Source organism: Bombus huntii, chromosome 8, assembly GCF_024542735.1.
Source record: "Bombus huntii isolate Logan2020A chromosome 8, iyBomHunt1.1, whole genome shotgun sequence".
NCBI classification, from domain to species: domain Eukaryota; kingdom Metazoa; phylum Arthropoda; class Insecta; order Hymenoptera; family Apidae; genus Bombus; species Bombus huntii.
Window position 1 is genome coordinate 92,541 of NC_066245.1, and position 25,589 is coordinate 118,129.

Consider the following 25,589-nt stretch of genomic DNA (forward strand, 5'->3'; position numbering starts at 1 on the left):
ATTGAGATTTGAGACAGAAAAATATCTCTCTCTCTCTCTCTCTCTCTCTGTCAATCCTATCGACACGCACTATTAGTGTCCCTTCGTTAGTATAAGCTCTATATGTATGTATATATGGGTTATACACATAACCTCTATGTGAGATTCACGTCAAATACTAATCCTGCGCTGTAAGCGAAACTATAGTGTTTAAATTATTAATTCATACGTTTCTTACATGTTGTTCCTTTGTTATTGAAGAATTTCTCCCTTATTAACAAATATATCTTATATATTTACAATATTATTAAAAATATATTGTATAATCTTAAAAATTTATCGGTTTCAAAATTCATCAAGATGTTGAAAGTTTGTCATCGCATTCTGAAAGCTATTCCATATCAATTTTGTACTGACATTTTTTAATTCCGATAAATCACAGAAAAGAAAAATATCAGTTATCAATATATCGGATAGTCTTTCTAGCATTAATGACGAATGAATCAATATTGTCCACCATTTCGTATCTATTCGAAAAACAAATTAGATATGAATGTGATGAAGAAAATCTGTTCATCCTTTCACGAACACACGCGTCAAACACGCGAATCGAATGGAATTGTAAAGTCGGTCAAATGAGCAGACCGTAGTAAATCTGAGTACAATCGTTGGATGTAACCTGCTGGAAGGCGCAGTGATGCCGTGTTGCATGAAGCGTTTGGAATTGGAGTTAAACGGAGAAAGACCGAATCACGCATTATGGCTGACGAAATCGATGAAAAGTTGCTGGAGCAGGTGAAACAACAAGGAGAAATTGTACGGAAACTGAAAGCTGCTAAAGCCAACAATTTCCAGGTAGGAGCAATTACTTTTACGTATTACAGACTTGTATATCCTTTTTGTCACGAATTTTTTAATGTAACTGTACAGGCGATACCTTCTGGTAACAGTAAATTTCGTCTCCATGTGCTTGAATTGTATTTGAGTTTATATTTGAGTTACAATTATAATTGTAATTGTAATAATTGTTTGTGATTAGGGTCTTTTTACAAATGTCTTGTCCACGAATTTTTCGTTTTTTGACTTGTTCTCATGAATAAATTTACCAGCATCTTATGACAAAACATCTTCGATCTTTCGTTTGCATCTAACCTCTGACAGAGACCGTAGTATATCATTTTTCATTCTTCAGGATTCAACGACTTCGAACTTAGAAGCGCATTTAGAAAATATTAACCACGATTTCGCGGATGTCAGTTATGTGTGTGGATGGGTTCCTACTATGAAAGACACAATATTCTTTGATTTCTGCGTAACCTTCGTTAATGATCGGCTCTTCAAATGGCCACATTTGAAAAGATGGTTCGCAAACATTCAAAATTTCGATCAAATTGAACGTAACACGTTTCCCGATCCGGAAGGATCAATTACTCCTCTGATGAGAAAGGTCGATCACATAAGCAACCTTCGCCTTTCCGACCGAAACATAATTGATCGAAAGGTGAGGTGGTTGTTCTCTGGCAAACAAAATCGCTATAAATTATATATAGGCATGTTTATAAAAATTTGCACGCATCGGTTAACGTCTCCCTATGAAATTTCTCTTCTTGAGAAACTGTATTAATTGTACATGTTTATATCAGCTATATTACATAAACCGTATAATTTATAGCATTTGCTTGCTAGTCTACTTATATGGTACTATTTGTTCTTTCGGCTAGTTTAATAATCAACATTGAGGCAGACTTTTCTCTTTGATTCTGGTTCTTTTAAATGACTGGATCGTTTGTGATGTTGTGTTTGATGTGGACCAATGCCTTACTACCTGCACGAAAATATTACCATGCATCGATGCTTTCGAGGCTAAAGGTACGCAAATTATATAGGCAGTTTTCTGTGATGAACAACGATAAAAAGAAAGATTGTATTAAATATATCCCATTTTTAAAGTTAATTTGAGATCTTCATGTTAAACAAGCATCAATTAATTTTTAATTTTGTGTAGATTGCAGAGGAAGTTACTAAATTATTGGAATTAAAAGCTCAACTAGGAGAAAAAAATGGCGAGGCACCTTCCAAGCTTCTTCTGAAAACACCTAAAGGTACAAGGGATTATGGTCCTGAACAAATGGCACTACGACTTACAGTATTGGATAAAATAATTGCAGTGTTTAAAAAGCATGGTGCAGAAACAATAGATACTCCTATATTTGAACGGAAAGTATGCAAAAATTGTCCATTATGATTTGAGTAACCAGATTTTCTGTTCCATATTTTAAGTAAAAATTATTTCCAATTTAGGAAGTTTTGACAGGAAAATATGGAGAAGATTCAAAGTTGATCTATGACTTGAAGGATCAAGGCGGAGAAATTTTGTCCCTTAGATATGACTTAACTGTACCCTTTGCTAGATATCTGGCCATGGGAAAAATCTCTTCCATAAAAAGGTATCATATAGCAAAAGTTTATCGAAGGGACAATCCATCTACGACAAGGGGTAGATACAGAGAGTTCTACCAATGCGTAAGTCCAATAACATATATTAAGAATAATGCTGTTGATGGACCTATGATTGATATTTGATCTTCTCCATATCAAAGGATTTCGACATAGCCGGGCAGTATGATCCTATGATACCAGATGCAGAATGCATACGCATTATTTCCGAGGCGTTACAATCTCTGGATGTAGGACCTTATACGATTAGATTGAACCACAGATTGCTATTGGATGGTATATTTGCTGCCTGTGGTGTTCCAAGTAATAAATTTCGTGCTGTGTGTTCTGCTATTGATAAACTAGATAAAAATTCGTGGTCAGAAGTCAAAAAAGAAATAATTGAAGAAAAAGGTCTGGATGAATCCAGTACTGACAAAATTGGCATTTATGTGTCGCGATTCGGTGGAATAGAATTAATTTCTGAGCTAAGAAAAGACAGCGAATTAATGAAATACGAATCGGCGACGAAAGGCCTTGAATCTATGGAATTATTATACAAGTACTGCAATATACTGCAAGTGACAGACAAAGTAACTTTTGATCTTAGCCTTGCTAGAGGACTTGACTATTATACAGGCGTAATCTTCGAAGCGATATTGATTGGTAAATTCTTAAAGAGTTTCGCAACGTTTTAAAACAATTTGTATTAATAGAATTCAAAAGCTTGAAGAGTTCTTTCATCTGGAAACGAGTTATTTTATTTTCTTTTGCAGGTGACGACGTTGGCGTTGGTAGCGTCGCAGGTGGTGGTCGTTATGACAATTTGGTTGGAATGTTTGATAGCAAACACAAATCGATTCCCTGTGTTGGCTTGTCGTTGGGCGTCGAACGAATTTTCAATGTCCTAGAGACAAAGTTAAATAAGGAAGGTGTGAAAACGCGAACCACCGAAGTTGAGGTGTTTGTAGCGACTGCACAAAAGAATTTGCATGAAGAACGAATGAAACTTTTGTCAATTCTTTGGGATGCTGGGGTGAAAGCCGAACAGTCTTACAAAAGAAACGTAAAATTGCTTGCGCAATTACAGTATTGCGAAGAAAGTGGAATACCGTTGGCTATAATAATCGGTGAAGGAGAATTGGCTAGGGGAGAAGTTACATTGAGAGATGTTGTGTCGCGTACAGAAATTTCGATCCCCCGAGCACATTTAATTGAAGAGATAAGAAAAAGGTTGTAGAAATATACAATACATTACTCGAACATCGAGCATCGTTAATTTATACAGTCTAATAGTATCATACCAAACAGTGATTGTTCAATCCTTTGTCAAGTGTCACTTTTTGCCGATACATTGCACGGTAACTTGCTTGAAACTCGGCACTTGAGGAAAGAAGAAAACTGCGTTCCTGTGTAAACTAAATTATACATAATTTATTGTATCGAATGATTGAATAAAAATACATGGGTATCAAAAATACTAGATCTTCGAAATAATTTTTCGCGAAATAATCATCTCTTTTAGAAATCGTGATAACTCGACGTCCAGTTTCGTTTTTGTAACGGTCATTTGTAGCAGTGAAAGAAAGCAAAAGAAAAGAGTAGGAAATAAAACTAGTAAATAAGTATAACAGTAAAAGTAGGGATACTTAAAGAAACTTAATATATTGATATCGATGATATAACGAGAAAAGAACGTTCGATCTCTCTTTTTCTTTGCAATAATCTCTCTCCTCCAATTTAAATTTCAATCTTTTGTTTCCTTGAAATTGATCATAACAGAAAGCGACAGCTTTTGGGAAACAATTATAAAGTTTCTGTACAATGACTAAAGACTAAAAGTTTCTGTACAATGTATATACATATAAATTCTTCGTTCCTTGTTTATCGTCATACCGTCGTTTGGTCTTTCATTTATCGTCTGAGATTTGCTGTACTTCGATACAGTCCGAAGGACAGTCCGACTGTAAAATGAGTGCAGATATATGTAAGTTTGACGTTCAGTAAATACCGCATGTCACGATTTATTAATAGGCAAGTGCGATCCATGCTTTTCGACTTTCAACTCTGAAAGTGAATCAAGCGAATTATTTAGAGAAACGTCAGCTGTAAAAGGATTACGAACGATATTCGTAATGGGGTTCTCTATTTTCACTTCCACTAATGATTCCTGTAATTCCTGTAATGTATCAATATCGGTAAATGAATTATAATTGAGAGTAGAGTCATTAGTAGTAGAAGAATCGTTCGAGGATACCTGTTTCTCTGTGCTGGATGGAGCGAATTTTTCTTCGTTGTATATATCTAACGGGGGACAAGGAGTATGTTCGTTCAGATGATTGATATTATCGGTCGAGGCTATACTTGAAGTGGATTGAGTGTGTGGTTCAAAAATTCGCACGTTCTTTTCTTCGAGTCGAACAGAATTCGTTAAAGCACTTTCTTGCGAAAACGACGAATATCGTTCAGCTGAAGTACAAACCGAAGACGCAAACTGATCTGAATTTTCAATGGATTTTGCGAATCCGTCATTTTTCAAATCTTCTCTCTCGGATTTATTCGGAGATATATTTTTACGATATTCTTTTGCATCATAATTATGTTTCTTGCCATTACTGGACGATAGATCAAAAGGCTCGGCTCTTTCTTTGAGATCTTCAGCGTGAACGTCGCTCAAACTGAAGGCTCTGGCTCGACGTCGAAGATTCATTTGACTGATTTGTCGTTGTAACATCCCAGCCTTCCAACGAGGTACAGCTTTGAGCGCAGGAACGAGAGCGGCGGGATTATTATCTATTAAACATCCGTTCGGATTTTGAGTAGGTCGTAGCGAGAAACGCCGATCGTTTAAAAATGATTTTATTGGCGTTGAAAGTCCCGGTGCTCTCTCTGTTGAAATAAGAGGTTCTTTGAGTGATTCGAACAAAGACGTTGATCTACTTTCGTATGGCATTTGCTGTGAATCCTAAAAAAAAGTGAAAGTAGGTAAGTGTAAATAGCATGAAACGCATTGTCACGTGAAAGGACGGAATAGGATAAAAGGCGACGAAATTGAGGATTCCTTTCGTTTTCGAAGGCAAAAAATGTTTTAATCGATTCTTGGTGGATCACCGAACTCACCGATAAGAATGGTGTATCGTTCTTCGGAGGCGTTGGAGGACTAATGGGTGTCGCCACTGGTCTTAAAGAAAATCTTCTCGATTTTGTAGTAGTAGGTGCAACGAATATCAAACTACCTCTTCTCGACTCTCGTCGGTTTTGAGGCCAAGGGAGCTTGTTTTCGTTCGAGTTTGCATTAAACTCTTGCGTAATCGTATTTTGATTACTTTGAGTTGTCGATGTAGGCGGAGAAGGGGAAAATAACGTGAACAAACTGGGAAGTTTCGGCGGTGTCAAGGAAGCGGTGCCCATTTTTCTTCGAGGTTGATTACGTTGAATCTGATCCGTGTTCGTAGCTGAGATCCAACTGTCATTCGTAACGACGCTCGCATGAAGAGCAGTGAGGGCTCTCAAAAAATCGGCTAAACTGGTTTCCTCGAGCAAATTATTAGTAGTTTCTGTATTAAGATTGCTACCTGCACCAGTATGAGTGTAATAATGTCTCCGTAGATTTGAAGTGGTCGAGTCTCGTCTATCATCGATCGCTACCGATCCCAATGGGAATGATTGTCCGGTCTCTCTGTTAATCTCGTGATCTAACTCCGAGTTCTTTTTTTCTGAACTCATTGAGAAACGACCTTTCCAAGGAGCAGACGAACCCAGTGCTTTGGAAACAGATCTTGTTAATGCAAAGTTACGAAGTTTAGAAAATTTTCTTTCTTTAATGCCATGTTCTTTGCCAGATGATTCGCTTATTCGCAATTTCATCAACTCATGAATTTTTTTAGCTGCCGTCGGACCGGACCAGGTTCGTTCCGTGTTTCGATCTTCTTTCTTCGTCTCGTGTAGTCTAATCTCACTAGCCGCTCTTGAACGAGGATTAGCAAAGCGATATGCTGGTATTTTTTCATGGCCGATGGTCCAGAGTCCAGGTCCAGTACTGGACGTGTAAGTTGGCTCTTCCTCCGAATATAATTTACTGTTATTTTCTTCGAGCCTGTTACCACGATATCCGATATCTTGGCTAATGAAAGTTGTCTGATTCGAATCATCAGCTCCAGTATCCTCTGTAGCTGGTGGTATGTAACCAAGAATATTAACCAATCTTGCCAACAATTCTGCTGGCTGAACCATCGCATGAGTTGCGAATGTTGCCGTTTTGTCGATTCTTTGAAGATCAGTCTCAGAAACGACGCGAGTTATTTGATCTTCCTATGGAGCAATGAAAAACATGTGTTAACAGATTGTTGTATTACTCAAATGTTATCGACCGGGGACGTATTCAGAAAAAGAGATAGCATTTAGATAATAGAGAGAGGTCCAGATAGAACCATCGTATAAAGTTATTAGAGCTCAAAATTTATAAAGTGCTTATTATAGAGTTTGTGATCGTATTTATCATTCACCTTTTGTCACATTAGGTTTTCTTCTAACCTTTTGCATATTATAGACAACTTTTTTGGCGTTATATTTTCAAAAATGGTGCATCGCGAATTTTTTAGCGAAGAAGGAATTTTTGATGAATTTTATGCAAATGCTTTGTTTGATTGTTCGAGTAACAATACTAGTGATTCGGAAAACGATTGTTCTCTATATATTACAATAATTCTATGTATTAAAATAATATATTATAATAATTCTAATTCAAACGTGAATATTAGATCAACAAAAAACCTTAGAGTTAGTGATCGGTTGTGACACTGAAAGTGAAAATGATACGCACGGTGTTCAAAAATGCACCTTTGCTTCCACAGAAGAATGGATTGAAGGCAACATTTCATGAAAAATAGCAAACGTCGGTCAAAAGGCATTTTTTGCATAAATTCTTCGATCAACAATATGTTAATCTCGATCAAATTACAAGACCATAGCTTTTGGTGGTGATCATGCTCGTATTCGAGAAAATCGCTTACCGTCGGTACCACTTCGCTGTTGGCGCGACGTCGAGGTCTGTTACACAACTTATCTTTCTCTTTTGAACCATAGAGCAAATCTCGAAGATCAGGAAAGCTATTGCTACGTGGAAATTTCGAAGGTGGAATCTCATAATTACATTCATCGATATATACTCTCTGAAATGTATTAAAATATATGAATAAAGTTTTTGAATGCATAATAACATATTAGAGAAATATCGATTCATTATATAAATAAGCATATAAGCGGGAAAGATCGAAGTACAGAATCAGAGATGCGATTTCGTTTACCCTGACTTTAGATAGCTGTAACTCGTTGAAAGCACGACGCAGGTAGTTTATCTCCTTGTTGAATTCGTTCCAGATTTTACTTTGTGTATGCTTCAAATTGATCGCTAGTTTATGCTCGATTCTAGTAATCTTCTTACTGCGCATACCTCGTGCGATAAACGTCATAATCATGACAGTGTATCCCAGTCCAAACGAAATCCAACAGATCAGGAAGGTCTTGTATAACATAAAGAAAAATCCGCTACCCTTGCTATTGTCCTGTCCTATCAAATATGAATATGAATACGAATACGAATACGATGCAAGATCATCGACAATTTTTTCATTACAATTTTCATTATTCAAAATTCATTAAAAAAAATTAGTTTCGATCTATTTATCTTATTATAGGGACGTAGAATCCGTGCAGGCACACGTGAAAAAGATTTCGTCAAGTGAATGAGAACGTTGTGCATAGATATATTCTGATCGATGTCTCAGTTTTAGTACAAGCGTATTTCAGTTCACTCAACTTATTGTACAAGTTACTGTTTATGCTAAAAATAGAATCGGCGAAAAAACGTGACAAAATGTTTTCTAACCTGCCACGTAATCTCCGAAACCAATGGTTGTCAATGTGACAAAAGCGTAGTAAACAGCTTCGTCGTAACTCCAACCCTCGTAATGGGAGAAGACAAATGCCGGGAAAAAGATGAACATGATGAAGCCTGGCATCAAATGAGCGAATATCTGTGCAGCCAACCCAACTTTTCCCGTTTCGAACGTTGTTAATTTTCTGGTATAATAATCATTATGGTCACGTTTGTACGATTTGTACTTCTTATGAGCTTTGACGAATACGTGCCCAAAAAATTCTCCTAGTTGTGTTAACAAAATTCCATTCATAGGTATGCCTATCAGACCGTAAAATATCATCAGAATGCGGCCAAGCATGTTCGTCGGAGCCAAATTCCCGTAACCTATATTGCGTATATTTAATAGATGATTAGCCAAACAATATTTGGAATTTTAGCATGATGTCGATAATATTCAAGTTTTCAAATGAAACTCAGACGTTTGCGAACTATACGATATGTTGTTTTGAAAAATTAGTATTTCATTCCAAATCTTTTACAAATCGATACCGATTCACGATCGCGTAAATATACATTCGTATGTAAGTACATGTATCTTCACTCGCTTTTTCCCTGATCTTTATTGTGCATAAACGTGTAAAAATGTATATATATCGTGTATATTACACGAGTACGTACCTATCGTGCTGACGACGGTGTAAGCGAAATAGAAACTGTTATAAAAATCCCATTTAAGGGGGTCCGTCTCGTTGTCGGTATAATTATAAACCGACTTTCCACAGTACCGTGTCAATTTTCCAAGAATTTCATCGTGATCGTGACTAAGATTAGGCACATAATGTGCGTGAAGTAAAGCTGAAAAACAATGAGCATCAGAGTCTGAATACTAATATCTAATATACTCGTACATAATATAAATATCTGTAATGTGCTTAAAAATTGGAAAAAATAAAATGAATTTATCATAGGAGAGAGAGAGAGAGAGAGCGAGAGAGAGAGAGAGAGAGAGAGAGAAAGAGAGAGAGAGAGAGAGAGAGGAATCACAATCCGAATTTAATGATACACGCGTCGTGATTGTGATATAATCAACCAAAATTTAAACTTCACTCGCTCTCCTACACTCTTTAAAATTCGCATGATACCCCATTTAAACTACCTGTTCTCGGATGAACGTTATCTTATCGTTTCACTTTATTCGTTTATCACTTATGTTCTCTACTTGCTTCGAATTAGTTAAGGAACTTTATATGCGTTCGTGTACCGGGAAAAGAAGTCACATCAATACAATTCGACAAAGAACACATCGGATAACAAATTTCATACCGTAAAGGTAAAGATCTTCTTCAATCCGTCAGAGTCAATTCAAATGTATTATCAGATTTCTTTACAATTTTTTGATCTCAATTCGATAAGATGCATTTTTGATAATATTATAAAATTAGTTTCGATTAAAAATACTAACTGATTGTTATTATTGTCTCTGCAACGTATGACAAATTATGTGAAAGTAGAAGCTGCTCGCTCATCGTATATACTGTAATTATCTTCTAATCGACCAAAACTATTAATTTTAATGGTTAATGTCACGATAATGCTAGTTACAAAATTAATGAAAATTCCAGAAAAAAGTGTATGTTTTGCACAATTGTACATACGTTGTACTTCTAATCACTATGATAGGATAGTAGTTGAAACGTTTTTATTCATGAACATTTACGGTCGGTTTGTAAAGGAAACCGATGAATTTGCTGAACAATTTTCTGAGGAGTGGCTGATCCGAATGATTTCGCATGCTATCGATTTCGTAACTCAGTATTGAAGTAACTGATCCAACGAATTTATCTTTTATCACAATTGCTCATTGTTGTTCAACTGAAGCAGAAAGAGAGAGAGAGAGAGAGAGAGAGAGAGAGAGAGAAAGAAATAAAGAGAGAGAGAGACTACGACGAATCTTTTTTAAAACTTTAATAAATGTTGATCGGTAATGAAAAAGGTACAATAGATTTTTATGTGCTTATATTATTGGCCGACGATAACTTGCATTGATTTTTTAACTGCCGAATAGTGAATTCATATAAATTATTATATATGAACATTAAATGGCAAGGAACAATTTTATAGGTTGTATTGTTAAGATTTCGAATCATCTATATACTAGTTTGTTCTTTAATTACACGACCGACTGTGCTCACCGTTAATTTCGATGCGTTCACGTTTGGCTTCTTCGACGCGTTCGATTTCTAGGCGACTCTCGATATGGTAGAAAATGGAAGCACCTAGCAACAAGTAAGTCAAAAACAGCATCAACAGGACCAACCATTGTTTCTTCGACATTCTTTAATTGAACGTCTGAAATGAGATGACAATGAAGTGTCAGCAACTACTGCCAAAATCTATAATAAAATAACAATGTCAAATTTCATTGAGTTTCATTGATTCGTCCTTTGCTTTTTAAACTTTTTCTCTGTTGTTTGATACCTGCAAAACTACGACGCTAGTCTACGAAAAGCAATTCTTGATGACAGTACATCCAATAATCCACGATGAAACGGCCGATTCGCGAATTGTCGCGATTCTTACTACCACTGCACTAAAAACAGATTATTGGACAGTCGGGCAGATTACGACATTATCGCGTGATAACTCTTTAGACTCTGACTTTGCGACCTTCGAAAGTCACCTTCTTTTCCCTCGATGTCAACTCCATTAGATATCCGATACGATTCTAAGTGCCATCAACTAAACGTTTTATCAATAATACGATTGTTTTTCATTTCCGTTTTAAGCTTCTTCTCTTTTTTTCACATAATATAAACTCTATCGAATATCCTAGAAAAAGAATGTTAAACTTAAGAATGTACAACTTTCGTGATTAGATATTGTCAAAAAGCATTGTAATAACATAAGAAATCATAAGAGACTTACCTTAGAGATTTTCCTTAATACAAAACATTGAAATATATTTACGGTTCACTTAAATTTGACGACCCTTTTTGTATGACGATTCTTCTTACAATTAGTACAAAGACACGAAACCGATCAACTAAATGACGACAGACGAATGTACTAACTGCAACGAATGAACGTAAGAAAGACTCTTGTTGTAGTATAAGAGATTTCTTCTAATACATAACAAAGATTTGAACGACAATGAAAGAAGAATATGAACGATTTTCAATTCTTACCGGTTGCAAGAACGACGATTCTAATGAGACAAAAGATCTGAAACAAAGTAACTTAATTGTGTTGGAAGTGATAATTATTAAATCGAATATTTTCTTGAATGTAGGTAACACATTATTGGAGAACACTGATCGTTTCGATGGCTGCAGTTGAACTTAGGGACGTTTGCCGCGTGACTACAATTTTCACAGTTGTCGCGCAGTTGACGACAAAAATGTTCCCTTGATGCTTTTTACGTAACTTGCACGATGTATGTACTTTGTAAAACGCAATATTTCCTGCTAGTTGAAAGATCGAAGGAAAAGATCGATCGAATGCATGATTTATCGCTTAGAGAATGCGTCTCAGTCAGTTATTTACTTTTTTTTCCCATATCTATGCTTATGATTATTCACTGGCAACCAACCACGGTGTAACACCTTCTTCAGTTGTAAAAAGAAAAACGAACGGAAATGAAATCAAAGGAACGGATATTAAAAGAACGTTGTCAAATTATCCAATTGTTACAAAATTTGAGAAATCGATGTCAAACGTCACATATTCAATTTTTTTTATACATGTAAATTTCACCGAGACTGTATAGGTATACAGGAATGCAGTAGCTTATCTTTATTACACATAGAGATTGAGACGACACTAAGGCAGATACCGAATAAAAGTGGATTAAACATCAGTAGTAGCAACAAGAACAAAACATTATTGATAATAAGCTATCGAAAGTTAAATAATATAGTTAAGTGCGATAACGTTTCGATCGAGATTCATATCAATCGAAACGTGATAATCTATTTCAATTCCGAATAAAACGAAAGTACGTACCTTGATGGTTGTGAAATAGAATATGGTGTACAACAGTTGCGATCTGGAGAGTACAAACACGTTTCAATACTGATAACTGCCACGTTAAAACGTCTCCCGATATATCCTCGTTCATCCCTTGCCTTTTCCTCGTGGTTTACATTTCCAATTAACTCTTTGTTTTTGAAATTTCCACTGATGCTATTACTATATCTTCCCCGCTTCAAGCCACGAATTTTTTTAAAATGACATAAAAACCGATGGTATGAGATACCTTAATTTTCGTATTATCACGAATATCCTCGATTGCGAACCATTGTTCGTTATTTGTCACAAAAAGTTTACCGAAAGTTTGCAATTTTGAAAAATAGCAAGAAATTAAAAAATTTGTAATAACATTAGCGTTATCAGCTTTTCTCCCTCCCTTATTCTTCTGTATCATTTAAATTTTATCACGGCTTAAAGATTATATACATACCTATCACAATTCTACCTTTCTCATGATACATATTTCTTTTCCAACTTTACAATTTTTGCGAGTTGCTATCTATTATTTTGTCTCATATTGTCGACAGACAAGATAGAAATTAATAGAAATTAGATTTTGCTTTATCTAAATACTATTTGTCGATCGGAACACTTTATATTTATATAAGAGAAATAAGTTATTACCGTTGCTTGCGATTAACGCGTATTGAATGACTTATAGAATGGTAAAATCGCGTTTTTAATAAGTCACCGATAGTCGTAAGTTTTACCCGTTATAACGCATCTTAGTCGCACAAGAACTACGCGTAACACGATCATAAAATCTTTTTTCATGAAAGGATAAAAGACAAAAACTGGTCACTTTGATGACCAGTCACGTGCTCAGACTACTTTAAGAAGTAACTCTACGCGACCCTTGCTCAAAAGTATGTCATAATAATGCTAAGCGTTGAGGTCAACAACTTTATGTAGAAAGAGAAAAGAATTAAATTTGAAAAATCAGTAAAACACTGTATCAGTAAAAAACATCTTTTTATCTTATCGCAAAATTTCGATCGATTATCGATTTAAAACTAAATTTATTTAAGAAAACCTACAGCGAAACTACTCGAAATACATGCATTGAAAGAATTTTAAGAAAGGAATAAAATGGTTAAATAAATGAGCGAGATAAAAAGTGGAGCAAATGCGGCGGGAATAGAGATATGGACAGAAAGAAGAGAGATAGGTAGATAAACAGATACATAGATAGATAGATAGATAGATAGATAGATAGATAGATAGATAGAGAGAGAGAGAGAGAGAGAGAGAGAGAGAGAGAAAGAACTGGAAGAAAAAGCAGATTTAACTATTACCACTCGCAATATCGCGTTGCAAAAATTATATCCGACTCAATGCTCACACGTAACTGATACAAAAATGATCTCTCTTTGAATAATTCAAACTTCGTACTTAGACACGTTAATATAGTTATTTGGTTAGTAAACTCGTGCTAATAACAATTGATGTTGTCTGTACACGGTCAACGAGTATAACCGTTTACAGATAATTTACACATCATGTTCTCTCCTATTCAATGAAATATCCGATCGAGTTCTCATTCACTTTTACCGCAAATTTTCTGTTTTTTTATGATTCACTAAGTATTATATAGTGGAAGGATATCATAGGATTCTAAGGGATAATATTTTATCAAAAGTATGTCGTTCAAAAGAATGTGCACCATCAAAAGTTCTTGTTTTAATCGTATTTTGTATCTCGAAATTAGATATATGTATGTGTCATTATAAACTCATAATATATCTATAATTCTATATGCTTGTTTTTCACAATATATATAGGGTGGTTGGTAACTGGTGGTACAAGCGAAAGGGGGGTGATTCTACGCGAAAAAAGAAGTCGAAAATATAGAATAAAAATTTTTCGTTTAAGACTTTGTTTTCGAGAAAACCGACTTTGAATTTTCGCTGGTACGCGTGCACTTTATCACGTCTTGTTATAACGGATCTCATTATAGATCGTTGTCTCGATGGAAAAATTAAAAAAAAAAAAAAATTTTTATTCTATATTTTCGACTTCTTTTTTCGCGTAGAATCACCCCCTTTCCGCTTGTACCATCAGTTACCAATTACCCTGTATATGTTACGCGCCTTAAAAATGCGAAACAAGAAATAAATGTACACCTGCTTACGAGTTTTACTCGATGTAAATGTATAACATCGAAAAAAATTAAAAAATCTCATAATACAAATAAAAGAAAAGAAGAAAGAAATTTTCAACGAAGTAACTTTTGTACTATTATATGTTCGAGGAGAACGATTCAAAATTCCAATCCAATTTATTTGTTGATAATGACGAAATATATCTTCAAATTAATAAACAAAATGCTCCTTTTTAGACTATCTCCGATGACGTGATGGGCCAAAGTTGTCCTTAATTCCCAATGCTAAGATCGATAGAACTACAAATTATACATACATATATAAAAGACTCAGTAAACAATAGATAATTGAAGAAATAGACAAAAGAAAGAATAGACAATTTCTGTTTCTATTTAATATTCATTGAATGATTTTGAAGACGTATCAGTGCCATCCAAGTTCTATATCTTCAATCTTTATATTTAGTTCTTCGAACGAAGTATCAATACCAGGTTCGTCGAAACCACCGTTTAGCTCAATTTTCTGCTAAAAATAAGACATAAAATATAACAAATATAACCAAGCGTGCTATTATTAAATTCTAGGAATAAATCAAGTTGAAAAAAATAAAGGAAGAAAATAAAAAACAACGAACCTGTAATGCTGCAATTTGTGAAGGATCACCGACCAATAAAATCTGCGTTTCGTTATCATTTAAATCATCGGTCGCTTTGGAAATCTGTATTTGTCCATCTTTTTCTGTGATCTTCGGTTATACCCGAAAATGTAAAAAGAAAAATTTGAAAATTTTTCTCCAAACGTATTCAAAATACAATATATCTTCTAAATTACCTTTAACGACGAATTACCGTTATCTCGCATAATGCTTCCTTTTCGTCTATCTTTGCTTCGACTAAAAGTCTCTTGTACAGATTCTTGGCAAAGAACATCGACATTATCATCATTATCGACTAATGAATGAGCAGTTCTTTTGTGCATCACAAGAGTACTACTTTGTCTGTACCTCCTCAAGCAAATTTTACATTCGAACGGACGTTGTTGCGTATGAACCTAAAAAATAGAGAAATATGTTGAATGTGAGGTAATCACGTTATACAAAGAGTGAAGAAATTACTAACGAGATGATGCTTGTAAAGACTAGAATACTCTGTGAATCTCCTTCCACAGTTTTCTATAGAGCATACGTAAGGTTTTTCACCCGAATGAATTCGTATATGATTCTTATAATTTGTTGCACTAGCAAACGCCTTGCCACATTTAGGTTGTGTACATTTGTATGGACGTTCCCCGGTGTGCGTTCTGACATGAACCTAGTACACATGCAGTACACAGAATTTGTTCCATCAATCGCAAACCTGAAACGCTGTATTGCCAAATTTTTACCTTCCTAATATTACTCGTAGTAAAGGAACGACCGCATCCATTGAACGGACATAAGAAGGGCCGTTCTCCAGTATGGGTCCGTACGTGTTTTAGCAAATCTCCGGATGTTTTAAAACTTTTATCACACGTTTCGTTTGGACATTTGTAAGGTTTCTCTCCCGTGTGCGTACGCAAATGCGCTTTTAAACTGTATCCTGTCGAGAAGCTCTTCTTACATTTTGGATGTGTGCATCTGTATGGTCGTTGACCAGTGTGAGATCGTTCGTGAACCTGGTTTAACGATACTGCTTCATATAATATGATAATAATGCTTCATCGTTTTTAACTAACTGTAATTAAATCTTCGAGAATCAAACAAATTCATTCACTCCGACGTTGGTATTATTTAAATTTACGAATATGGTAGAGCATATGATAGATTAATGAAACGCGTTCCAAACTTACAAGGAAAGATTCCTAACTCGCAAATTTAAAAAATTATCAAACTTTGAGGATATGTAGAGGATATACGGGGTGAGTCACCAAAAACGAGCCACCTAAATAGCTCTTTCATTTTTTTTTGATACAAAGAAATGTTTGAAACAAGAGTTGTTTAGTTCCGAGAGAGTTACGTGATAGAAAAAATTTTTTCCCAGATGGTCATATTTACGAGTTTTGAAGATCACCTCCATTTTTTTTAAATAGAACCACGTATTTTTAATCATATACGATTGTAGCCCTTCTCAAGGTAAATTCAAATATCACAATCATTTAGGGTCAATCGAGATAACGGACGTAATGAATAAAGGAGAAAAATTCATAGTAAGTTCTTCTGAAAAAATGTATTCTTGGTTTTATTAACAAAAACAAGATCTTTCCAGATATCCACGGTGTACAATGTATGTAGTCCGTTCAACGACAAAAGTCAGTAGACATAAACAAAACACTCGCGTACTAAATACATGATAGAGACAAGGAACTCCAGCTATTGAACAATCGTCGATTGTTAAGAATTTTAAAAAATCTCGATGTTTCGAGAGATCCTTCTTGTGTTCAAAAATACATGATTTCATTTAAAAAAATGAAGGTGACCTTCAAAATTTGTAAACATATTTACTCGAAACGGCTTTTGTTTCGCACATTTCTCTATATCTCAAAAATTGAAAAAGTTATTTAGGTGATTCATTTTTGTTGACTCACCTTGTATAAGTACATATTACGCAATTTTTCTTTGTTACCTAAATTCATTCTAAGGAGATAAAATTGACCCTTGAAAATTCGGTTATTTCCCGACTTTGCGTTTTAACTCGCAAAATGTGAGAAATAGAAAAAATGTTTTCAGGCAGAAGTTACTTCTTTATTTAGGATTATCATTATGTAAAAAATGTATATATTGAATTATAACACATAATTACGAAAGAGCCGGATTTTCAAGAACCAATTTCACCCCCTTAAAGTGAATTTGGACAGTAAAAAAATATTGCATAATACATACCTAACATATAAATATCGCCAAAATATCGCCTAAATATCCTCTAAATATCGCCAAAGATCCATAATTTTTTGAGGGATGGGGATCTTCCTTTGTTAGTAAACTTTTCTGATAACGGCTTTCATATATGGCATACAATAATGGTTGAATCAAGAACATGATTCTGACAGAATTGATATTGCAATTCATTCACATTGTCTTTGTGAAGAAACCTGAATCAACTTGTAATTTGCAATAATGTTGGAAAGAATCTTTACCTTAAGATGATGAGGTGTACTGTAAACCTTTGAACAGCCCTCCCTTGGACAAGGATGTCTTATTCTTGATGTAGATAGCTTATTTAATAAAATCTTGGAATCCTTTTTCTTCAATTTCCCATCTTCAATTTCCCATAAATCTTTGCTAATATCAAGATGACCAGCTACCATATAAGCATTACCATCGATAAACTCTACATGAGGATAGTTTTCAACATTTTCTATGGTAGAGTCACGAGCTTGAACTAATGTTGCTGGCTCTAATTCCAGTTGAAGTGGTTTACCTTCTGCAAACTCTGTTATATCTCGGAGCAATATGGTATCTCCACTCTCCAATTCTAATGTTGTTTGCCTTTTTAAATTCATATCTATAAAACACACAAATCTGTGATGTTATAACAGATCTAGAAATATAATGGAATACAAATTACAGTGATCGATTAACTCTATCAATATTTAAATATTATTCTTTGTACACGCATTAAATCTTGAAATCATGAACAGATAAGTAAAATGGTGGCATCTATTTTGCTATTAATAGAAGCAACATTTTATGTGTATTCCTCTTGTGTGTTGATTAGTTTCTAACCATCATCGTTGAAATTATTGGTAACAAATGCTTGCGTTCCATCAGGCAACGTTACTGCTGTCAAGGTTGTACCACCACTCAATAGGTGTTCATCTAGTGTTAATTCTTCTGTTTGATCATTCCCAGAATTATTTTCATTAATTAAAACTGAAAGACACTCCAGTATATCCATACGATTGTTCTGCAGAATAAAATGACTAGTAAGAGGTATTTTTGATATAACATGAATGCTTCAGTGAATGAATACTGAATAAGGTGTTTCTACCTGTGTCTCGTCCGGCATAGTTTCGACATCTCGAGTCATGAAACGATTTGAAAGTTCTGCGCCTTCTGTTGACATATTTCTCTACAAATCCAGAGCTGCGAACAAAGAACGTTTCGCGATGATCGTCGATGATCCACATCATTATTTTGTGTCTTAGTTTCATGTCCGCAGGTAAGCATCTGTCTTAAAACAGGGATCATCAGCATCAACTCGTTTGCGATGCATTGAAAATTCTATTATAGTGTCTATTGTACCAAATTATTTTTTTACCCACAAACACTGAATATTTTGAAATATGAATATTTAGAACAGTACTCATGCAATCAAGAGGATACACCAATTGATTAACTATTAAATACAACATGTATTCGCATAACGATTATAACGATAACATAAGACTCGCGGCGTACCACTACATCTCGCAAGTAATATTTTCTATATGTACCTATAATTATGCATTAGGTATCTAGAAGTAATACTGATTATTGCATTGGTAATTACGAAAAAATTGAACCGATGAGTCGCAATAGTTATAATTATCGTGAAGTGAAAGACGTATACACGAAAAATTCGCCATTTGTTGATTGAAATATGCCTCAACTATAAATCAAAATTGAAAGTATTTAAGTCGAATAAAATTCGAATGTCTTTTGTTTCTCTCTCCGATTTTCTTTGTCTTTTTTCATCATATAGCTAATTCAACTTTCGATGTTTCGCGCAGCCTCGTAATTTAGTACCAAAGAATCTTGGGAAATATTACCCATAAACTCGTACACCCGCGAAACCTCATGACGGAGAATACACATATATCAAATAACATGAAAATAATCAATTCAATAAATTTTAATGCCGTAAAAATGCTTAAAAATTTTACGCACCACTAGATAAGCAGTTTCAATGATGATTTTTATTCGAAGCTACATCGTGAAGCGAAAAGACATAATCGATAACCTTCTCCAAATTGTAGTCTTGTATGTTCCTATAGTTTTAGTATAGTTACGTACTTCCCGCTTGACTTCCAGTTCTTATATTTGGTTTGTTCATCACAATCTTGGTATCTTTCATCAACATATTATTCTGAAAAATAATACTATATAGATGGTGAATGTATCTCTTTAAACGCACGACAACTCATTTTTGAACACAGCCGTATATACAGGACTCGTGGTGGGGGGTAGACCATTGATACTGATATGTATACTCATATTATACTCTATACTTTATACTATAGTCGATTCAAGGCACTAAACTTTAAACTACAAACTAAATTACTAAACTACCCACCTACGTAATTTAGATTTGAGTGGTTGAACGAGGCTAATCAGATAGTACCTATAAACAAAATGATCATTTAATATTCACGTGATCGATGCTGCGGCTGCCAGTTATTGGCTGCCTAGTGTCGATGCCCGGGGATAAATTTGTAGTAGATTTTTGCCGAGGATCCTTATCCAGGTGAATTAACATTTTTTCAGGAATAAACTGTGAGCAGGCCCTGTTCTGTTCTATCGAACACGTGCATTTGTTTACATCTATGGACTCGTCGCGTTAGACCACAGAGATATGTATAAAGATGAAGTATTCAAACGAATCATGTGTTATCGCTTAATCGTAAGTGGACGCGATATGGAAATAGAAAGAGAATACTGCATAGAGACTCCTGTTCTTGTCTAATCAGGCATGCATGCTGACGCTACTCATTGGTCGGTGCTACACTTATAGTCGACACACTCGGTTGTTGCTAGTTGACAATCGTTGCAGTCGCAACAGTCAAATTTTATTTACATTTATGCCTCGTCTCGTTGATCAGACTACAGATATTTATTGTATGTATGTATATGCGTTATTAGACAAGGACATATGAAGTTTCTGTACAGTGTGGTTTTTATTCCTATATCGCTTTTTCAGCTCACTCACGCACTCTATCTTTATATCTCGATGTGTTAGACCGACTATAGTATACTTATAAGTGGGGTAAAGCACGGCCATATAAACAGATCTCAGTACAGCCATTCGAAAATTGAGTCGTGAAAAATCTACATGGAAGACAACAACGTTTTTGTTCTGCAAAACAGATAACGATGAGTAAAATGTCTCTATCTCTATCTGAAAAACGATCATATAAACAGGTCTTGACACTCATATACTGAAGCCATAGAGGAAATCCTCTCTGTTGAGGCCTAGGGAAAACCGTCCGAAAACTGAAGCGTAACTAGTGAAAAATCAACATGGAAAGGAGGTTACCGTTCAGACAGACACAGAGGCACTTTTCTTATCTCTGTCTCTCTCTCTCTCTCTCTCTCTGATTTTTCACGACTAGACTATGATTCAATTTTCGGATGGTTTTCTTAGCGAGTATCGAAACCCGATTAGATGATCGTGTATATGACCGTGCTTTTGACACTCATAGTAGTTTTTGAACCACTAATTCTCTCTCTTTTTCTCTCTCCCTCTCTCTCCCCCTCTTTATACATGTTGCTGATCTAATCTTACTCTCTATTGGTCAATTCTATCGTAACTATATGAATGTTAGGAAAACGAATAAATAAACGTAGCCTACTTTTTACTGTTTACAAAAATATTTTAACAATTTTACGAATTTATTCCGTGCATTCGTTAAATATATGAATATGCAGTATCTATGAGAATCAAATATATTATAGACACGCGTAAATGCATGCAAGTGCGTCACGCATCATGAGTATGCATATACTTACTTAAGTATAGGTGGCACGTATGCGTTATTCCAAGGTATATGGTGTATATGTATCTGTCTATACTGATTTTCATATATCGTCAATATTAACCCATATTACTAATACTAATAGCAAACGGATCAAAATAGATCAAAATTGAAGGTTGTAACTGAAAGATTTTGTTTATCTTTGCTTATCAGTTATTGTTAATAATTAATAAAATATTAAAAATTTTTTGTGATCCGTTTTGATCCAGGCTTAGGAATAAAAGGAAATTTTATTAAGAAGTATTTATGTCAAACAGTGAAATAATAGTTGCTTGATACGGATTTAGTTCATATGATTTTAATTTTCTCGCTGGAAAATCTAATTATATTTGTTTTAATGCGAAACTACAACACGTTGACAGAGTCGATAGAGCAGTAATTCGTTGATTTGTATCAAGGTACAACGATATACTTAGATGTATACTCATGTTCGCCAAACGTATAATCAACGAGACTCGTGGGGGCTTAGTTGTTGGTAATCGATGCTGGTTTCAATTAATTCAGCATCCAATGTATCTTTTGAGTGAAATAATTATATTGCAAAAAGGTAACTAACAAATATCTTTTCTTCTTTCTTTTTATAGAATTACATATTTCTTGTACACTGTTTGATATAAGGATTAATTATTGTAATATTTAATTGATTAATGAATACAGGCTTAGAATGCAACAGGACCAGTCAATAGACTTTTCACTTTGGACGACAAGACCATTTTTAAAATCTAAAGATAAAAGCAATTTTGGCGGAACACTTAAAATGTTTGCATCAAAAAAACAAATGTCAAACAGCACCTTTTACGCGGAGTTGGAGCCTGATGAAGTAATGGATACAAAAAGTGATCTAAATGAATCGAAGAAATGCCAGGATGAAGATTCCAGTCATTCCAACATGATAGCACAAGATAAGAAACAGGAAGATTACGATGGACATTCATTCCATAAAATTGCTTCCTTCAGAGGTTTCCCACGTTTTCGTTCATTTGTAATGTCAGCTGGAAGTTCAATGGAACATATTGACATTGAAGAGAGCGAAGAGAATTCAATGCAGGTACCGTTTGTACGAGTATCGCACAGTATGTTAGAATACAGGAATAGTAGGTAAGTTAATAGAGTTAGTTAACTAGGGCCAACTATAATTCATTGCGAAAAATTGAGGAAAAGTATCTTATAAGACATTTAATGTGCAGATATATAACCACAGATAGAAATTCCCGTCGATATGCAGTGGAATCGTATACGATAAGCGAGTCTGAGAGCGAAGAAGAATCCGAAAGAACAAAATCATTGGACACAAATTCCGCGATAATCGTGGATCATACTGATGACTCGGTTCCCAAATTAAAGTCGGTTGATAACACAGCTTGTATAGATTCTAAAAGGAAAAATGCACGTCGAGTTGCAGAAGAATTGTTAGCTACTGAAAAGAATTATGTTAACATTTTACGATTGATCGATCAAGTATTCCAGTTCAAAATCGATCAAGAGAATAGAGCACATCCTATGTTTCCTCCAGAGACTGTTCAACATATGTTCTCTAATATCAAATCGATTTATAAGTTTCACAACGATTTTCTGTTACCCCAACTTCAAGAGAGGATGCAAAATTGGGAATCGGATCGTAGAATCGGAGATATAATGAAGAATTTTGCACCTTTTCTTAAGATGTACACAGAATATGTAAAAAACTTTGATTATGCCATGAACTTGATACAGACTCTTCAAATTAAAGTCGCTAGATTTGCTGCGATTATCAACGAGATTCAAAAATTGGACGAGTGTGCCAAGTTATCGTTGCCACATCATATGTTAAGCCCTATACAAAGATTACCAAGATACGAGCTTCTTCTGAAAGATTATTTGAGAAACCTCACAGAAGAAAATGCTGATTACAAGGATACTAAAAGTAAGGATCTTTCGAGTTCCATTCGATTCGATGAGTTACTTCCGCATAAAGTAATGCGCATCTAGCAAGGACTGGCTTCTATTTAAACGTCTATTGAACGGGGCACGTTTAAATAGACGTCTGTAGATGGCGACGATAATAATCGTAGAATCAAACGAACAGACATGGCTTTCTTTCTCGTAGAGGCGTTGGAATTAGTATCTACTGCTGCTAATCACACGAATGATGCAATGAAGAAGATTGACAAGTTTAAAAAGCTTCTTGAAATACAAGAGAGTATATACGATACGACAGATCTAGTTAGTGCTACGCGGGAGCTTGTAAAAGAGGGTCGTATTGTTAAAATTTCAGCAAGAAGCGGTGATCATCAAGAAAGACATTTGTTTCTGGTATGTATATGCATACCTTAAATATACAATCTGGATGTATGGTCGCTGGTGCATAAATTTGTTGACTGATGCATATAATAAATACTTATTCAATCGATACCGTATATTAGACTTTAGTGATGGAAATGTTCTTTGTTTGTTCTGCCTTTCAGTTTACTGATTTATTATTACTTTGTTCGATAAGATTAATACCCGGGCCATTGTATCGATTAAGAGCTAAATTCCTGATCGAAAATTTGCAAGTGATCGAAGGAGACAACCTAGAAACAGCAAACACATTTTACATAAGAGATGAAGACAAAAGCGTTGAATTATATACGCATGTGGCTGAAGAAAAGGCAGCTTGGCTCGAAGCGTTATTCGACACTATGCAAGAAATGATGAAAAGAAAAGCGAGTCTAAAAACTGGCGATGTGAAGACTCTTGTCGTGAAGACTGATGATGTATCTAGATGTATGATATGTGAAGTCATATTTTCCGTGATGAAACGAAAACATAATTGCAGAGCTTGCGGAATAGTGAGTACCACCTTTCGCCGATGGTATTTCGCAACCATCGGACTGTGAACAATCAGAATGGAAAACATATTATCAGTTATTAGTTAAGATCCATTCACATTTTCCATAATATTTTTCCTATAATATTCCTTTCCTATAATATCCTTTCCTATAATATTTTACAATATTTTACTTGTTATTTGTAGGTTGTTTGCGGTAAATGTTCAAATCAAAAGTTATTATTCGAGGATAACAAGAACATGAGAGTTTGCCGCCTTTGTTATACCGCTTTAACGCAACCACTTGTTAAATCACCTTCCTCGACATCTACGTCCGGCCCAGTACCCAGTTTATTACAAGTTTCAGCAAGCGCATCGTCCGTTATATCTGGATATCTTATGTTAAAAACACAACCAAGTAAATCTTGGACACGACGATGGTTTGCATTACATGCAGATTTTGTTTTGTACACTTTTAAGTCTGAATCTGAAAATATGGCTCTGACGGCAACTCCTATGCCTGGTTTCATTGTTACGGAAGGTATTAAATTGTCTGACGAGGATCCTTTAAGTCACAAGGACAGACCCAAAGCTCTTAAAATGCATCATTCTAGGAAAAGTTACTATTTACAAGCGTTGTCAAATGAAGATAAACAGAAGTAAGTTTTATCATGTATATTTTGATATTCATATAATATGTACATATACATACATGTATGTATACATATGTAATTACATACAACACCAGCGAATTCGATCATCTATAAGAACGGCTATAAACAGGCCAACTAAATCGGTCGACTACGGTAGAGCTGGTCGAATAATCAACTAAGGCTATAGTCTGTTCAACAAGACGGGGCAATAAACGCAAACAGAATGTGATTACTGCGGTTACGGTTACTAGCTGTTTATAGTCGTCCAAATTTTTGCATTCAGAGAAAGCAACAGACTAAAATTTCTCGTCAATTTACCAACATTCGATCCGTCTATAATCGATCTAAGATTCGTCAAATTTCATTTCAGATGGTTCCATGCTTTACAATTAGCTACTAAAGCAGAATTACCTTCATTAGCAACAACGGAAAATGAAGACGCACAAAAAGATCAATTAATTGTCCATACGCGATAAATAATTTTTTCGATCTTATCTATGATATCCAAGTTAATCTTTTACTGCCATTAACGTATAAGATCGCAGAGTGATAAAGTAATCGTTAGTAGATAATTAACACATGAAAGTGGCGTTAACTTATGTTATATAATATACAGATACATGCATAAACAGATTGTTATTGGTGTACTGTATGTCGACTTAACGGCGACTACATTGCCAAAACGCTTGTTGTACAATATTTTGTACCATTTTGTTATATATTTAAAAATATATAAGTATATATTTACATAATTGTTTAAAATATTGTATGTATGATACATAATTTTTATCCCAATGATGGAAAACACCAATGGTGTCTTCATTAAATTCTGCAGCAAAAGAATTAATTGTCTTCTAGTGTATTTTGTATATTTCCAGGCCATAATATGAAGTTACTTAATGTTTGAAGTATTATAATTGTATTGCGGTGGAAAGCCGATACTAAATCAGATAGATATTATTGTACACTCTATTTTATTGAACTGTAATTGTTTTGCTGTATTTTGATATTTG

General features: G+C 34.8%; 4 protein-coding genes and 1 long non-coding RNA gene across 27 annotated transcripts; 3 read left to right on the plus strand and 2 right to left on the minus strand.

Moving 5' to 3' along the window:
- Positions 1-71: 71 nt before the first annotated feature.
- Positions 72-3,895, plus strand: LOC126868468 (histidine--tRNA ligase, cytoplasmic). 4 transcript variants are annotated; one of them, XM_050623952.1, is made up of 6 exons: positions 72-834; positions 1,172-1,480; positions 1,985-2,200; positions 2,281-2,502; positions 2,580-3,081; positions 3,192-3,895. In XM_050623952.1, exons 1-6 carry the CDS (start codon positions 739-741, stop codon positions 3,653-3,655), a joined length of 1,809 nt encoding a protein of 602 aa, XP_050479909.1. In that variant the 5' UTR covers positions 72-738; the 3' UTR covers positions 3,656-3,895. The 4 variants fall into 4 exon arrangements, with proteins under 4 accessions (XP_050479909.1, XP_050479910.1, XP_050479911.1 ...); XM_050623954.1 differs by lacking the exon at positions 1,172-1,480 and adding an exon at positions 1,701-1,848 and having other exon boundaries at positions 77-834; XM_050623955.1 differs by lacking the exon at positions 72-834 and adding an exon at positions 1,701-1,848 and having other exon boundaries at positions 1,332-1,480.
- LOC126868463 (open rectifier potassium channel protein 1) lies at positions 3,828-11,677 on the minus strand. Of its 8 annotated transcripts, none has more exons than XM_050623933.1 (12): positions 11,482-11,677; positions 11,222-11,366; positions 10,977-11,125; positions 10,775-10,886; positions 10,489-10,689; positions 8,975-9,151; positions 8,303-8,680; positions 7,722-7,984; positions 7,428-7,586; positions 5,536-6,726; positions 4,673-5,380; positions 3,828-4,594 (listed from the first exon to the last, which is right to left on the minus strand). In XM_050623933.1, exons 5-12 carry the CDS (start codon positions 10,628-10,630, stop codon positions 4,433-4,435), a joined length of 3,180 nt encoding a protein of 1,059 aa, XP_050479890.1. In that variant the 5' UTR covers positions 10,631-10,689; positions 10,775-10,886; positions 10,977-11,125; positions 11,222-11,366; positions 11,482-11,677; the 3' UTR covers positions 3,828-4,432. The 8 variants fall into 8 exon arrangements, with proteins under 8 accessions (XP_050479890.1, XP_050479887.1, XP_050479889.1 ...); XM_050623930.1 differs by having other exon boundaries at positions 10,775-10,881; positions 10,964-11,125; XM_050623932.1 differs by having other exon boundaries at positions 10,964-11,125.
- A 992-nt stretch (positions 11,678-12,669) lies between these two features.
- LOC126868484 (uncharacterized) lies at positions 12,670-14,326 on the plus strand. The gene is made up of 2 exons (XR_007690614.1): positions 12,670-13,493; positions 13,526-14,326. It is a non-coding gene; the product is annotated as an uncharacterized LOC126868484 (long non-coding RNA).
- Positions 14,327-14,584: 258 nt separating this feature from the next.
- Positions 14,585-19,870, minus strand: LOC126868471 (zinc finger protein 76-like). 8 transcript variants are annotated; one of them, XM_050623962.1, is made up of 10 exons: positions 19,725-19,870; positions 19,271-19,469; positions 18,393-18,571; positions 18,128-18,308; positions 17,539-17,906; positions 15,811-16,080; positions 15,546-15,737; positions 15,259-15,477; positions 15,062-15,172; positions 14,585-14,952 (listed from the first exon to the last, which is right to left on the minus strand). In XM_050623962.1, the coding sequence occupies exons 3-10, from the start codon at positions 18,465-18,467 to the stop codon at positions 14,851-14,853; spliced, it is 1,518 nt and encodes a 505-aa protein (XP_050479919.1). In that variant the 5' UTR covers positions 18,468-18,571; positions 19,271-19,469; positions 19,725-19,870; the 3' UTR covers positions 14,585-14,850. The 8 variants fall into 8 exon arrangements, with proteins under 8 accessions (XP_050479919.1, XP_050479923.1, XP_050479925.1 ...); XM_050623966.1 differs by having other exon boundaries at positions 18,393-18,487; positions 19,677-19,816; XM_050623968.1 differs by having other exon boundaries at positions 14,585-14,949; positions 19,677-19,816.
- Positions 19,705-25,328, plus strand: LOC126868467 (FYVE, RhoGEF and PH domain-containing protein 4-like). 6 transcript variants are annotated; one of them, XM_050623949.1, is made up of 8 exons: positions 19,705-19,847; positions 21,534-21,682; positions 21,793-22,233; positions 22,323-23,038; positions 23,222-23,427; positions 23,580-23,945; positions 24,131-24,582; positions 24,947-25,328. In XM_050623949.1, the coding sequence occupies exons 3-8, from the start codon at positions 21,800-21,802 to the stop codon at positions 25,050-25,052; spliced, it is 2,280 nt and encodes a 759-aa protein (XP_050479906.1). In that variant the 5' UTR covers positions 19,705-19,847; positions 21,534-21,682; positions 21,793-21,799; the 3' UTR covers positions 25,053-25,328. The 6 variants fall into 6 exon arrangements, with proteins under 6 accessions (XP_050479906.1, XP_050479905.1, XP_050479904.1 ...); XM_050623948.1 differs by lacking the exon at positions 19,705-19,847 and adding an exon at positions 19,872-20,003; XM_050623947.1 differs by lacking the exon at positions 19,705-19,847 and adding an exon at positions 20,708-21,143.
- The last annotated feature ends 261 nt before the right edge of the window (positions 25,329-25,589 follow it).

Coding starts and splice junctions, on each gene's coding strand:
- LOC126868463 (XM_050623933.1), bottom strand. CDS start 10,630: ATGTCGAAGAAACAATGGTTGGTCCTGTTGATGCTGTTTTTGACTTAC. Junction 5,381..5,535: donor ACGATACACCATTCTTATCG/GTGAGTTCGGTG, acceptor ACTTTTTTTTAG/GATTCACAGCAAATGCCATA. Junction 4,595..4,672: donor CATCCAGCACAGAGAAACAG/GTATCCTCGAAC, acceptor GATACATTACAG/GAATTACAGGAATCATTAGT.
- LOC126868471 (XM_050623962.1), bottom strand. CDS start 18,467: ATGTCAACAGAAGGCGCAGAACTTTCAAATCGTTTCATGACTCGAGAT. Junction 18,309..18,392: donor CTATGCCGGACGAGACACAG/GTAGAAACACCT, acceptor TTTATTCTGCAG/AACAATCGTATGGATATACT. Junction 16,081..17,538: donor GTACACCTCATCATCTTAAG/GTAAAGATTCTT, acceptor TCGTTAAACCAG/GTTCACGAACGATCTCACAC.
- LOC126868468 (XM_050623952.1), top strand. CDS start 739: ATGGCTGACGAAATCGATGAAAAGTTGCTGGAGCAGGTGAAACAACAA. Junction 1,481..1,984: donor GAAACATAATTGATCGAAAG/GTGAGGTGGTTG, acceptor AATTTTGTGTAG/ATTGCAGAGGAAGTTACTAA. Junction 2,503..2,579: donor ACAGAGAGTTCTACCAATGC/GTAAGTCCAATA, acceptor TCCATATCAAAG/GATTTCGACATAGCCGGGCA.
- LOC126868467 (XM_050623949.1), top strand. CDS start 21,800: ATGCAACAGGACCAGTCAATAGACTTTTCACTTTGGACGACAAGACCA. Junction 22,234..22,322: donor TTAGAATACAGGAATAGTAG/GTAAGTTAATAG, acceptor TTTAATGTGCAG/ATATATAACCACAGATAGAA. Junction 24,583..24,946: donor TCAAATGAAGATAAACAGAA/GTAAGTTTTATC, acceptor ATTTCATTTCAG/ATGGTTCCATGCTTTACAAT.